The sequence below is a fragment of the Mustela nigripes genome, chromosome 13 (genome assembly GCF_022355385.1).
Source record: "Mustela nigripes isolate SB6536 chromosome 13, MUSNIG.SB6536, whole genome shotgun sequence".
Classification (NCBI taxonomy): domain Eukaryota; kingdom Metazoa; phylum Chordata; class Mammalia; order Carnivora; family Mustelidae; genus Mustela; species Mustela nigripes.
The window spans coordinates 66,883,419-66,898,206 of record NC_081569.1 but is presented as its reverse complement, the minus strand read 5'-3'; the positions used below and the strand labels follow the sequence as shown (position 1 = coordinate 66,898,206).

General features: G+C 35.9%; 1 protein-coding gene across 5 annotated transcripts in view; it reads left to right on the top strand.

Moving 5' to 3' along the window:
- CEP152 (centrosomal protein 152) overlaps positions 1–13,688 on the top strand; it is a 91,253-nt gene extending 77,565 nt beyond the window's left edge. For all 5 annotated transcript variants that reach the window (XM_059372780.1, XM_059372777.1, XM_059372779.1 and 2 more), the window contains 5 exons: positions 2,295–2,391; positions 3,736–3,839; positions 6,218–6,374; positions 6,624–6,727; positions 12,352–13,688. In XM_059372780.1, the coding sequence (XP_059228763.1) occupies positions 2,295–2,391; positions 3,736–3,839; positions 6,218–6,374; positions 6,624–6,727; positions 12,352–13,379 (1,490 nt within the window). In that variant the 3' untranslated portion in view covers positions 13,380–13,688. The remainder of the gene's footprint in view (positions 1–2,294; positions 2,392–3,735; positions 3,840–6,217; positions 6,375–6,623; positions 6,728–12,351) is intronic.
- Positions 13,689–14,788: the final 1,100 nt, after the last annotated feature.

The window sequence follows — 14,788 nt, the reverse complement described above, 5'->3', positions numbered from 1 at the left end:
ACTTCTGTATGGCCCCATAGCACTCTGGGCTCCTACTCTCTTACCATTCTGAATTTAATTTTTTTTGGTTACTTCCTGATACCCTTTCCAACCTATGCATTCCCTGAGAAAAAGGAATATGTTGTATCTTGTTCATCATTATAGTCATGATGCCCATTACATGCCAGGTGATAATAGAAAATAAATGTTTGAATGAATGAGGACTGAATGCAAGGGTCGCAAATAATTGTGTGATCCAGAAAAAAACAGACAGATAGGTTCACTTTTTTTCTACAGTTTAACTTGATTGCTTGCCTGGACACCAGTCACCTCCTTCCCTTTTCTGCTTCTAATCTTGTCCCTCCAAGCCATTCCCCATCAGGCAGCTCCAGTGACCTTTTAAAAAAAGTAAATCGAATCATGACACTCTCTTGTTTAAAGTCCTGTGGCTTAGCTGGCCCTCAGTAGCAAATACACACACTCTATTTAACATCATCGAAGAAGCCTTTCATGATTCGGCATCTGCCAGGCTCTTCACCTTGTCTTGCCCCACACCATTTATTCTCTCATTGGGCCAGATCATGGATTTCCGTCTCTTTTCTCTTGTGTGTTTTCATCTCCACTTACCAAAACATGTCTTCCCATCCTGATCGCTTTGCCTGGCTAACTCCCACTCCTCCCTCCCCAGTGCATGGCTTCCTCAGGAAGGCTTTCCTAACCACCCCAGACTTGGCTAGCTTCTTGTCTTAGACATTATCTGCAGCTTCAATGATTTTTCTAACATTATATCATGCCTGTAATTAATTTTTGTCTGTATTGTCCTTTGGAGTGTGGCCTTGATGATGACGACAAGAATCAGATCCTGGCCTGGCACTTAGTGTACTCGGGAAATAATGTTGGCTTAGAGGAGCCACCTGCTTCACTCCCCTCTACCACTTACCAAGTCTGTTAGAGACAGATAATCCTTATTTTAAGACAAGACAGGATTTTAAGAACTTTGAGATAAAAATTTTAACAACTGTAATTCCCATGGTGTTGGCTTAGCTCTTTGGTAGAGGCCAGAAGAGTAAATGAGCTTATTTGTAGCTCTTGAAGAATTTGATGGAAATCAAGAATACGTGTTTTACATAATAAAATGACAAAGGCAGCTGGATAAGAGTATTATTTGTAAATAGTATGTAGCACCATACATTGTGATCATAGTTGTTCTGCACAGTGCTTTTTGAGGCTGTCTTATGTAATCCATAGACTTAGAAATAATCCAAGAAGTTGGGACTTAGCTCAAAACAGTGGGCTGATAAAACGGGTCAGGGTCAGAATTAAGTTGTCTGATAGTTTGATTTCAGTGTTTGTCTTAATGTACATCCCTTAGTTGATAATATTTTTGCTATTATGGTTGCTCTTTACTTAAATTCCATTTTCTTCTGGTAGCATTTATTGAAAAGTGGTAGAGTAAGAGTGAGTGATTTAAAAATATACAAGTTATATCAATCACTAGGAGGAGTAGAATGGTTCATTACCGAACTTACAGAGTGTGTTGAGAGAGTGGCATGGTAGGAAACATGATGTGTCCTGTTCATATTTATTAAACACTGGTATTGCTAAACTATGTGTAAGGTGCTGTGCACTTAGGATTTTATTTCTATTATCTTAAAGGTAAGTAATACTATTTCCATGTAACATATGAGAAAACTCAGGTTCAGAAAGCATAAGTAGCATAAGTGATTTGCCTAAGTTGATTTAACTGGTAAAGAAGCAGAGCTAAGATTTAAACCCATGTCTCTCTCACTCTGAAATTCATGCTTTATCCTCCATTCCATATGAACTCCATTGGTCTCCTCATCCTCTTTTTAGAAGTTTAAAGAATTGAAAATCTTACATTAATTGTGAAAGTGGTATCTACTTAATATTACTTTTCTTTTTATTTTTTATAGTGGTGCTTGTTCAATAATTGTAAATATGAGCATATATATGAGCATAGATCTAGGAGCAAGATGAAAGTAGAAGACCCAGTATGTTTCAACAGAGCTTCAGTCTAGCTGGGAAACAAAATAGATGCCTATCAAACAGTTGGAGACCTATTCCAGGGCAGTATGTAACCCAGAGCAGGATGTGGATATAACACAGTTTTTAAGTGCTAAGAAACTGGAACAGGGACTGGTCAGATGAGGACTTATCAGGAAATGAATGACACAGGGTGCAACTGCCAGTTCCACAATCTCCTCTATAAACAATTGACTGGGAATTTCAGGAAGAGGAAGACTGAGGGGAAAAAAGATTGACTGACCAATATACCGTTAATTTTCTTTTTTTAGAAGAGAATAGTAAAGTTGTTGAAGAATTACTAGAAGAAAACAATGACATGAAGAGTAAATTGGATGAACTTAAAACACTTCACAAAATACCACCAAGGTAGACTTTTACTGTTTTATTTTTATTTATTTATTTATTTTATTATTATTTTTTAAAGATTTTATTTATTTGTCAGAGAGACAGAGGCAGGCAGAGGGAGAAGCAGGCTCACTGCCGAGCAAGGAGCCCAATACAGGACTTGATCCCAGGACCCTGGGATCAGGAGCTGAAGGCAGATGCTTAACCAACTGAGCCACCCAGGTGCCCCTTATTTTTATTTTTGAATTTATTTTTGTTTATTTTTTTTGAGAGAGAGAGAACATTTGTTGAGCGGGGGGAGGAGGAGGGAGAGAGAATTTTAAGCAGGCTCCACATCCAGCACAGAGCCCCACTCAGGGCCTGATGTCACAACCCCGAGATCATGACCTAAGCCAAAATCAAGAGTTTAGCTATGGGATCAAGCCCCGCATTGGGCTCTCTGCTCAGCAGGGAGCCTGCTTCCCTCTCTCTCTCTGCCTGCCTCTCTGCCTACTTGTGATCTCTGTCAAATAAATAAATAAAAATTTTTTTAAAAGGGGGTGCTTTTTGGTAGCTGCATATATTTTCAGTGGGTTAAAGAGTTTAGTTAGTTAACCCACTGAGCCAGCCAGGTGCCCAACTTTTACTATTTTTTTTTTTTTAAAGATTTTATTTATTTATTTGACAGAGAGAGACTACAAGTAGGCAGAGAGGCAGGCAGAGAGAGACAGAGGAGGAAGCAGGCTCCCCGCTGAGCAGAGAGCCCGATGCGGGACTCGATCCCAGGACCCTGGGATCATGACCTGAGCCGAAGGCAGCGGCTTAACCCACTGAGCCACCCAGGCGCCCCATCAACTTTTACTATTTTAAAGAAATTTTATTTCTAAGTTTTTTTTTTTAACTTTGTAATACCGTTTATATCAATAATACTCATACCAAGAGTATAAAACTTGTTATTGTTACATGGCAAGAAGTATAAAAAAAAAACCTTCCAAAACCTTATTTCTAGTAGGTACCCTCTGTTAACCTTATTTATCATTTAAGCCCCTTTATACTCATATGTACATGTTTTTAAAACTGAGAATGTCATGTAAGCTATTTTGTAAGCTTTTATTAATATGATGGTATAAGATAAACATTTCCATATCATTAAATATTCTCCTATAATGTGCTTTTTAGTAGCTGCATATATTTTCATTATGTGGATTTATCATTTATTTAAATAACCCTAACATTTGTTTCTATTTTTCTTCTATTTTAAATGACATAATAAAGATCCTGGTATATAATTTTTTAGCACATCTCAGTGAGATATTATTGGAATATATAGATAGCTAGGTAATTTTACTTAACAATTTCTGTTTGCAATGTTTTGTTCATTTTTAGGTCATTGTCAGAAGGGGCCATTGAAAATGCTTGCCTGCTGTGCAATGGAAGGGCCTTGGAAGAACTTCGTGGACAGTACATTAAAGCTGTAAAAAAAATTAAGCGTAAGTCCTTGAGGAGAGTCCCAGGATTTTAAGGTGGTTTGAGCCTTTTATATTACTAGCACTAGTAATTTGAAGTAATTTTCCAAACTATCTTGTTCTGAGATCTTATCTACTTTTAAGAAATTAGTGGCACCTTTTCTAAATTATGCAGCAATGCATCATTTTGCCTAGTATCTTTTGGAAGTGACATGAGGGTAGAGTTTTTGTTTTTTAAGATTTTATTTGTTTATTTGACAGAGATCACAAGAAGGCAGAGAGAGAGGGGGAAGCAGGCTCTCTGCTAAGGAGAGACCCCGATGCGGGGCTCGATCCCAGGACCCTGGGATCATGACCTGAGCAGAAAGCAGAGGCTTTACCCACTGAGCCACCCAGGCGCCCCAAGTTTTTTTTTTTTTTTTTTTTTTGTTAATTTTCTTGTTTCTTTTTTGGGTACTAATGTTAAACTAAAAATTTCAGAATCTTAAAACTTAAATAATTAAAACAAAATGTGATACAAGTTTTAAATTAGCAAGTATTACTTTCTACCATAAGCTTTTCTTTTCTTTTAATATTTTACTTATTTGTCAGAGAAAGAGAGCACAACCAGTGGGAGAGCGGCAGGTAGCGGGAGAAGCAGACTACCTGCTGAGCAAGGAGCCCAATCTGGGATTCTATTCCAGGATCCTGTGATCAGGACCTGAGCTGAAGGCAGAAACTTAACTTACTGAGCCAACCAGGAGTCCCTCTACTATAAGCTATTAAAGACCATAGGAAATAGATCTAGCTAGGCATTATTCTGTTCTTTCCCATTATTTTGATAATGGGTTAAGACATACATGTAAATTTATCAGGTCCTTTGCATTAAAAGGCGATATAGCATACCATGCAGAGGATTTCTCTGGTTTATGTGTTCTCATAGGATATCTCCTGTTTTTTAATTACAATATTGCTTAGATTATATGTATGTCCCAGAACAATAACCAGTGTTGATACAGGAGAAATGTACGTTTACCTCTTAAAATCGCTTTTATTTTTAACAAAATGAGTGGGAAAGGTCATAAGTTCCAAATGTGTTAGATTATCATAGTCTTGTGTAGATGTTTTGAAAAACCCACTCACTATCAATAAAGACACTTTACTTCTCAGTTGTTGCTGGTGCCAATAGAGTACATATTACTACAAAATAAAGCAACTTTTTGTTAAGAATCATATTAGTTGGGTTGTGAAATTTTAAGCATTTTTTTATACTCATGTTAATTTGTATGTATGTGTATTGTTTAACATTTTAGACATGGGTTGGAGGTTTTGTGTTGCTATGTATTCCAATTTAATTTGTCCCACTGCAAATAATGAGAAGTAGTCTTTCAGTTAGTATTTTTTGCATAGAGTACCTAATTTTCAGAAAGAGCTTACTGATATTGAGGGAGATTCCCATATGAATTGAATCATTAATATAACAGAATGGTGGTATTCTAGAGGCAGGATATAGCCCTAGATTTAGTAAAAAAACATGTTGACCTTAAGTAATGGTAGTCTCAAATCGTGTTGAATCAAAGATAGAAAGAAAATTTGAAAGCAGTGAACTATTTTTATTTTATTTAATGTTACTGATTTATTTATTTGAAGATTTTATTTATTTGTCAGAGAAAGAGAGAGCACACAAGCAGGGGGAACAGCAGCCAGAGGGAGAAGCAGGCTCCCTGCTGAGAAAAGAGCCTGATGCAGGACTCGAACCTGCGATCCTGGAATCATGACCTGAGCCAAAGGCAGACGCCTAACCTACTGAGCCACTCAGGTGTCCCCGTGAACTATTTTTAAATGTTTATTTCAGAAGGCCACATAGGTCTCAACCTTCTCCCTGGCGTTTTGTACATATCCCTCATGGATTGTAATACTATATTACTTGGGTACTCATAAGTGCTGCTGAAGGAATTGAATAAATAATGAAGCATGGATTTTCAGAGCTTAAGTAAATCAGAATATGAGTATCTTCAGTCCATATTGCCTCCTATCTTTCTGTGTCTCATTCTTTCTTCCTTTATTCCTCACCCTTTATGTGTATTTTTTCTCTTTTCTCTTAATCAGTCAATACATAATTGAAATGTGAAAGTTTCTGTATTCTCTGTTTTCCTAGGGAATATGCTGTTTCCTTAACATGTGGCTACCATCATTCTATAAGGACTTTTAGATTATTTCTCCTTTGAGTCTCCTAAAACAGTGATCTGAAACATTCCGCTTTAATGATGGTGGAAAAGTACAATGTTTAAACTACGCCTCTAGTCACTTCCTCTCCCAGAAAATTGATCTGAAGTCTGCCTCCCCTGTTTTTGAAAAACTGGTAGTAAACATGCATTTTGTGGGGATTCCTGTCTCCCCACCAACTCTCACCTTCCCACTAGGTGATATGCTTCGTTATATTCAGGAGAGTAAGGAAAGAGCTGCAGAAATGGTAAAAGCAGAGGTATTGCGAGAACGTCAAGAAACCGCCCGAAAGATGCGTAAATACTACTTGACTTGCCTCCAACAGATTTTGCAGGATAATGGAAAACAGGAAGGGTAAGTTCAATCTAAACAAACAGTGTGTCCTGAGACTACCAGGACAGCATGTTGTCATTTTCTAAACATTTTCCTTAACCACAAAATTAACTATTTCTACATGATCGGCCATTAGGGGTTAAGAGAGGCTTATGTCTGTACTACCCTAAATATTGGCAGAACTAATAGGAAAACAGAAATCCTGGGGCTAAGGAAACTCATTTTTTCCTTTAAACTATTATTAATTTAATATTCTGGAATTCCCCACAGGGCTGAGAAAAAGATTATGAATGCTGCTAGCAAACTTGCTACAATGGCAAAATTGCTGGAAACGCCAATTTCTCATAAATCCCAGAACAAAACAACACAGTCAGGTATGTCAAAATGAGTCACTTAAAGGGCTTTTTTCTCTCTTCTCTCTTAAATACTTAACATTTTTAGCATGGAAAAGAACAAGGAATGTAAGAAGAGAGAGTTAATTTATAAAGTTGTGTCTGTGCTTTACTTAAACTAAAAACTTAAAAAAAGTATAGTTTTCAGTTTTGAGTAGGTAGACTGAGCATACCCATCAGCTTCCTCTAGTTGTTTTCCTTCCTGGAAATGACAGAAAATATTTTAGAAAAGTTAGTAGAAGGGAGGGAATGATAAAGAACAGAGCAGAAATAAATGAAATAGAGATTTTTAAAAAATAGTAGGAAAGGTCAACAAAACCAAGAGCCGTTTTTTAAAAAAGGTAAACGAAATTGATAAACCTTTACCCAGACTCTTCAAGAAAAAAAAAGATAGGACTCAAATAAACAAAATTAGAAATGTGAGAGAAGTAACAACTGACACCACAAAAATACAGAGGATTGTAAAAGACTACCACAAAACTCTATACCAACAAGTTGGACAACCTAGAAGAAAGGGATACATTTCTCAAAATATACAATCTTCTTAGACCGAATCATGAAAAAAATAGAAAATCCGAACAGACAAGTTACTAGAATGAAATTGAATCCATAATTACAAAGTTTCCAACAAACACAAGTCTAGAGCCAGATGTACTCACAGGTAAATGCTACCAAATTTATGGAGAAGAGTTAATGCCTATCATCCTCAAACTATTCCAAAAAATATAAGAGGAAGGAATTCTTTTCCAAATTCATTTCTACGAGGCCAGCATTACGCTGATACCAACGTAGAAAAAGAAACTATTAAAAATAAGAAAACTACTGGCCAAATCTCTGACGAGTATAGATGCAAAAATCCTTGACAAAATAATTAGCAGACTAAATTCAATGGTACATGCAAAGAATCATTCACGATGATCAAGTGGGATTTATTCCAGGCATGCAAGGATGGTTCATTACTCACAAATCAATCTACATGATACACCACAATAACAAAGTTAAGCGAACAAACCATATGATCATCACAATAGATGCAGAAAAAGCTTTTGATAAAATTCACCATCAGTTTACGATAAAAACTCTCAACAAAGTGGGTTTAGAGGGATTATAACTCAACATAATATAGTCTGTATATGACAAACCCACAGCTGACATCATACTCAATGGGGAAAAACTGAAAGCTTTTCCTCTAAGATAAGGAACAAGACAAAGATGTCCATTCCACCACTTTTATTCAACATAGCACCAGAAGTCCTGGCCACAGGAGTCAGATAAGAAAAATCCAAATTATTAGGGAAGAAGCAAAACTGTCATTTTTTGCAGATGCTATGATACTATACATAAAAGACCCTAAAGACAACACTTAAAAATGACTAGAATTAATAAATGAATTCAGTAATGTTGTAGGAAATAAAATTAATGTAGAAAACTGTTGTGTTTATATACACTAATAACAAAGTATCAGAAAGAGAAATAAAAATTCCATTTATAATTACATCAGATAGAATGAAATACCTAGGAATAAACTTGATGATAGAGGTGAAAGACCTATCCTCTGAAAACTTTAAGACATCAATGAAAGAAATTGAAAATGATGTCAATAAATGAGAAGATTAATATTGTTCAAATGCCCGTACTACCCAAAGCAAACTATATATTCAGTGCAATTCCAATAAAAGTGTTGATAGTATTTTCTGCAAAAATAGAACAAATAACCCTAAAATTTGTATGGAAACACTAAGACCCTGAATAGCCGAAGCAATCTTGAGAAAGAACAAAACTAGAGGTATCACAGTTCTAGATTTCAAGCTATATGACAAAGTTTTAGTAATCAAACTGTGGTACTGGAACAAAAGTAGATACATAGATCAATGGAAAATGACAGAGAGTTCAATAAGCTCATTATTACATGGTCAATTAATTATATGGTCAATTAATATACCACAAAGGAGGCAAGAATATACAATGGTGAAAAGATAGTCTCTTTAATGACAGTCATTGTGTAGCTGTGACTGTACAGCTACATGCAAAAGCATGAAACTGAATCACTTTTTTAAACCATAGACAAAAATAAACTCAAAATGTATTAAAGACCTAAATATTTATAAGACCTCAAACCATAAAAAATTAAACAGTAATCTCTTATACATTGGCCTTAGCAGCTTTTTTCTGAATATGTCTTCTCAGCCAAAGGAAACAAAAGCAAAAATAAACTATTGGGAATGCAGCAAAATAAAAGTTTCTGCACAGCAAAGGAAACAACAAAAAAAGGCAACCTCCTGAACAGTAGATCATATTTGCAAATGATATATTTCATAAGGGGGTTAATATCATATGACTTCAACTCAGCACCCACAGAGCAAATAGTCCAAAAATCAAAAATTAAAAAATGGGCAGAAGACATGAACACATTTTTCTACAAAGAAGTCATAGATGGCCAACAGACATGTGAAAAGATGCTCTCATCAGTCATCATCAGAGAAATGCAAATCAAAAGTCCAATGGGATATCATCTCACACCTGTCAGAATGGTTAAAATAAGAAACACAAGAAACAAATGTTGGTGAAGAAAATGTGAAGAAAAAGGGACCCTCACTACTGGTGGGAATGCAAACTGGTACAGCTACTGTGGAAGGCAGTATAAAGGTTCCTCAAAAAGTTAAAAATAGAACTATCTTACAGTCTAGTAGTTGCATTACTGGGTATTTACCCCCCAAATAAAAAATTAAAAAAAAACACTAATTTGAAAAAAATATATGCACCTATGTTTATTGCAACATTATTTACAATAATGTTATAAGACATGAAAGCACCTTAACTGTCCACCACTAGATGAATGGACTAAGAAGACTTCATACACACACACACACACACACAAGTATTACACAGCCATAATAAAAGAAAGAAATCTTACCATTTATGACAACATGGATGGATATAGAGAGTATTGTGCTAAGTGAAATAAGTCAGACAGAAAGACAAATACCATACGACTTCACTTATATGTGTAATCTGAAAAAACAACATGTTGAAGAAAAACAGTCTCATAAATACAGAGAACAAATCGATAGTTCCCAGAGTAAGGAAGATCCCAGAGTAAGGAAGAGGAAGATTAAAAGGTACAAATTTCCAGTTATAAAATAGGCAAGTCACAGGGTTGAAGAATACAGCATGAAAAATATAGTCAATAGTATTTTAATAACTTTGGTGGTAGATGGTAATTACACATTATGGTAAGCAGTGTATATGTCTAGAACTGTTGAATCACTATGATGTATGCTTGAAACTAATACAATATTGTATGGCAAGCGTACTTCAATTTTTAAAAATCTATAAATAATTTTTAAAAGTTACAACTGAAAGGCCAGAAGCTGTGAGAAATCCCTGAAAGAAAGACTATATAAGACCGAAGATGGAAACAGTTCAAAACTGCCAGAAGATAACTCCTACACATAGGAGCAGTATCAAAACTGTTCCACAAATGAAAGCAGTATATTGCAGGAGAAGTAGTAAGCCTAGGGGATATCAGTGAAATAATTATAATTAGCTGGTGTTCTAGAGCAACAGTAACCAGGTAGGGTCACCCTCTTTATTAATCATTCTCCTTTCCCTTCCTCTACTCCCAATACTGGGCTGGAGTATGAGCAAGAGGAACCGAGAGTCTCAGAACAGGGCAAGGCTCTAGAGGGCTAGTCACACCAAGGGAGAGCTTAGATCATACACGCCCAAAGTAGTAGCTATTGAGTTTTTCTACCCTTCAGCTTGTTCCTTTCACTACACTCTCAACTTCTTTAAATAAGGTGATGCCATACTCAGAACATCTATGAGATAAGCATTCAACCAAGATTCAGCAAATATCTATTATAGAAAGCCAGCACCATTATAAAAGACACCAAACTCAAAACATTCAACCAAGAATTAGCAAATAATATAGAAAGCCAGCAGCACCATGATAAAAGACACCAAACTCAAAATAAGACAAGGCAAAAAAACAACACAACTTATACCTGTGGATACAAGTAATAGAACAAACAAAAGGACCTGAGAATATTAGCAAAGTGTAGTATTCTCAAAAGGATGTAAGAACATATTGTAGAGGAAACTAACAAATATGCCTAAGAGGTTTACTATGTTCAAGGAAAGGGTATAGGCATTTTTAGAAAAATACAAGTTTAAGTATGTGTATTGAGATTGAAGGCTATGCTTCCCTTCCTCTCTCTCTCTCTGCCTGCCTCTCTGCCTACTTGTGATCTCTGTCAAATAAACAAAATCGTAAAAAAAAAAAGATTGAAGGCTAGCCAATAGAGAAATAGAATATATAACTCTCAAACTAGTAGGGGAAATTTTTGTAAGGAAAACTTTTCAATCTAACAGAATCACAAAAGAGGAAAACTACAACTAGAAAGCATGGGTCAATAGAAAATTATTGTAGGGTCAAACATCAGCAATCACACTGAACATAAATAGGTTAAACTCACTTATTAAAAGACCATAATTTCCATTTTTTAAAAATCCAGACATATGTTATTTCTATGAAAACAATTGAGAATAAATATACTAAGCAATGCAGTATTGATATTAGATATATTATAAAGTTAAATACAATATTAAGCCAATTATACTTGAAAGGAATTAAAGTAGCTAGTAGTAAAGACTCCTAAGTACCTATAAATGGGCTCTTTCTATTCATAATAAAATAGCTTTGACTACATAAAGCAAAAGCTGATGGAAGTGTTTTAAAAATAAGTTTCCAGTCACACTGGGGGATTTTGAACATATCTGTGGGGAAATGGGATTTTTGAACTTCTAGAAATCTTGAAGCAGAGATTGTTCAGGAATCCACAAGCCTGATATTCTGATATTGGTAGACATTCTTTCAAAAAGCACAAAGATTGGGCACCTGGCTGGCTCAGTTGTTAAGCATTTGCCTTGGGCTCAGGTCATTGATTCCAGGATCCTGGGATGGAGCCCCGCATCAGGCTTCTTGCTCAGCAGGAAGCCTGCTTCTCCCTTTCCCACTCCCCCTGCTTGTGTTCCCTCTCTCACTGTGTCTCTATCAAATAAATAAAATCTTAAAAAAAAAAAAAAGGCACAAAGATTATTTGTGTAAATTTGGGAATGGTGAAGTCTGATTTCTCTGACTCTCTGCTATGTTGCTGCTTTGCTTCTGAACAGATTTCGTGTCTTAGGTAGCTTAAATCAGAAACTCCATTCTAGCTTTTACTGTGTGTGTGTGTGTGTGTGTGTGTGCGCGCGCGTGCACGTTGTAGACATTGGGTGTTGGGATTCTTTAGCAAATTTTCTTCAGAGCAGAATTGGAAATGTTGCAGTTGGCTCTTGAAATGCAATATATATCTGTGGCAGAAAATAACAGATCAGATATATAAAAATGTCAGATTTCAATAACAAAATCGCTTCACTTTATTTAATGTATATATGTAAAATAATATTTTTAAATGTCCAGCATTAATGTATTTTCTTTGAGAATGATTAAAATATAAGCTTTCTTTGGAAATGTGTGAAACCGTAATTTTTTCCCGTCCTCTTTCAGTGTTTCTTTTCTCCTGATTTTGTTTTCCCCTGATTTTGTGTTCCCTTGTATTTAGTACTACCTCTGACTTCAGAGATGCTGACTGGAGTTGAAAAATCAAAAAGAAATGATATGAATCAGAATACACCATGTCGCACTGAAAGCAAATCAAACAGTATACAAACTATCCCCAGAAGTATATGTGACCAAGTCCCTAAGAGAAGGGCTGCTTGTAACTTAAGAAGACGGTTAGAGGACGCGGAGCATGGGGACACAAAGCACGTGGGTTCCAAAGGGTCACACTCGGGCTTCCAATTTGGCGATAACGATTATAAACACCCAGACATGTTGCCCAAAAATGTTTCCCCTGAGTTTGTTCCTTGCGAAGGTGAAAAAGGCTTTGGTTTGCCCAAGAAGAAAGACCTCAGTGATACTGGCTCTGAATCACTAGGGCATTCTGCTGTATACCCCTTTCTTGGATCCTTTGGAAATAAACCCTCACCTAGGTATACCCCTAGTCTTTCTGAATCTGGATCCACACATATAACCTTTCGAGGTCCTAATGAAAGGCTTGGTTTGAAGGTGTATAAGTGCAATCCAGTAATGGAGAGTGAAAATGTTGCATCTGAGAAAAGTCAAAGTTTGGGTGTTCGGGAAACTCCAGTGAAGGATGGAGGGGACCTGGATGACTCCATAGGCTGGCAGTCCAACAGTGCCACTTTACCCTGCGACGAAGTGTCATTTCTACACAGTAGACCACAAGAAACTCTGGATATACCAACTGAAGCTATTAATTTCAAACAGTTTTCAGCAACCAGTTGTCTTTCAGTTACAGAGAAAAATAAAATGATTTGTCAACCAATGAAATGTCAGAGTGGCCACACTTCAGACCTGTCAGAAGACACCCTTTGTTCCCAGCCAGAGATAAGTACGACTCTTAGACACCCACTTCATCATAAGGCTGATATATTAAAGTCAGATTTCAAAAAACTGAGCAGTACAGTACCATCATCTGTGTGTCGCCAGCCCTCAGGAAAATTAATTGCTCCTCTATCTAGCCAGCAAGATAGCGGCTTTGATAGCCCATTTGTCAATCTAGACTAATTGTTGTACAGTATTTAAGAAAAATCATTAATATATTGACAAGAAAACTGGAAGGGAAGACTTCATACTGAAAAAATTGTGGACTCTATTTTGAGACGTTTTAATAACATCTATCATATGAGTAAAGTGTTCTCATAAAAATTATTTGAGATATTAATGTTGCCTTAATCTTCCAAAGGCCTGATGGTGTATGTGTATTCTTCAGTGTGGTGCTTTATATTTGGTTCCTAAACCATCTATTTTTATACTTCTGAATTAGCTTTCTGTGCAGTGTTAAATTATTTAAATAAACTTGCATATTGCCCATTGTATTGTCATGAGTTCTTTTGCAGTTCATAATACAGAAATGTTATACTGATATGTTGGAAATTCATCCAGAATAAAATATAAATCTTGATGGTTTGTATGTATGATTAACCAAATTCATTATTTGACATTAGTCACGTTTAATGAGGATGTAGATTTACTTGTAATTTTCCTGGAAGTATCTACTCAAATTCTGTTCCTTACTCTCAACTAATGGAAAAGAAGTATTTCAAGGATTGCCATAAAATACATAGTTGTGTCCTCATTTCATTATTTAAAATATTAGTCTGAAATTTTATTAGTTAACATTTGCCTTATTTCAAATCTCATGTGATAGCTAGAGGCTTTGTCTTTCATGGTTTCATGCAGTCTTTCATCTGAAACACTACTTTTTATAAAATTGAAATAATAAAACATAGCAAAAGATTTTAAACTATTAGATTTTTATGCTCATGCATAGTACAGAATTGGTTAACTTATTAATGCTATGGGTCGAAACTTAAAATTCTAAACCATACACAAATGTATGTCCACCTAAATAATGTTTCTAGATGAATTTTTTTTTTTCTGATTCCTAGAGATGGATATGAAAGTTTTTGGTGAGTGCAAGTGCTTTTTGAAAACATTTCTTATGGCTTTCCCTGGTTTCTCTTACCCTCAACTGTGTTATGAACTGTATTTGTGGATTGATTGAATTATTTTTTTTACCAGACTAAGTTGGCTGGTGGTTGGATGAGTAGCAGGGTACATCGTCGTCCTGCTGATAACCATCTTTAAAAGCAAGAACCTAGAAGTGAACAGCACTGTCACCTTAACTGGTGACCTGAGGTGCTAAGCCTAAAATTTAGTCCTGGATTTCAGAGTATGAGTTGACATGAGCTAAAGAAAGGAACACACCATCTCCTCAAAGTCTCACTTCTATTCTTGGTGACACAACGTTCCTTTTCCAACAGAGGGTGTCATTTCTCATTCTAGGAAAACTACTTAACCATCCATGTTTCCCTTGGATCTGGTTGGTGATCAATAGTTTTAAGCTGTGAATATAATTAAACTGGAAATCTAGCTCCTTGCTCACCGACTTTTTCATCTTTGTTTTAAATCCT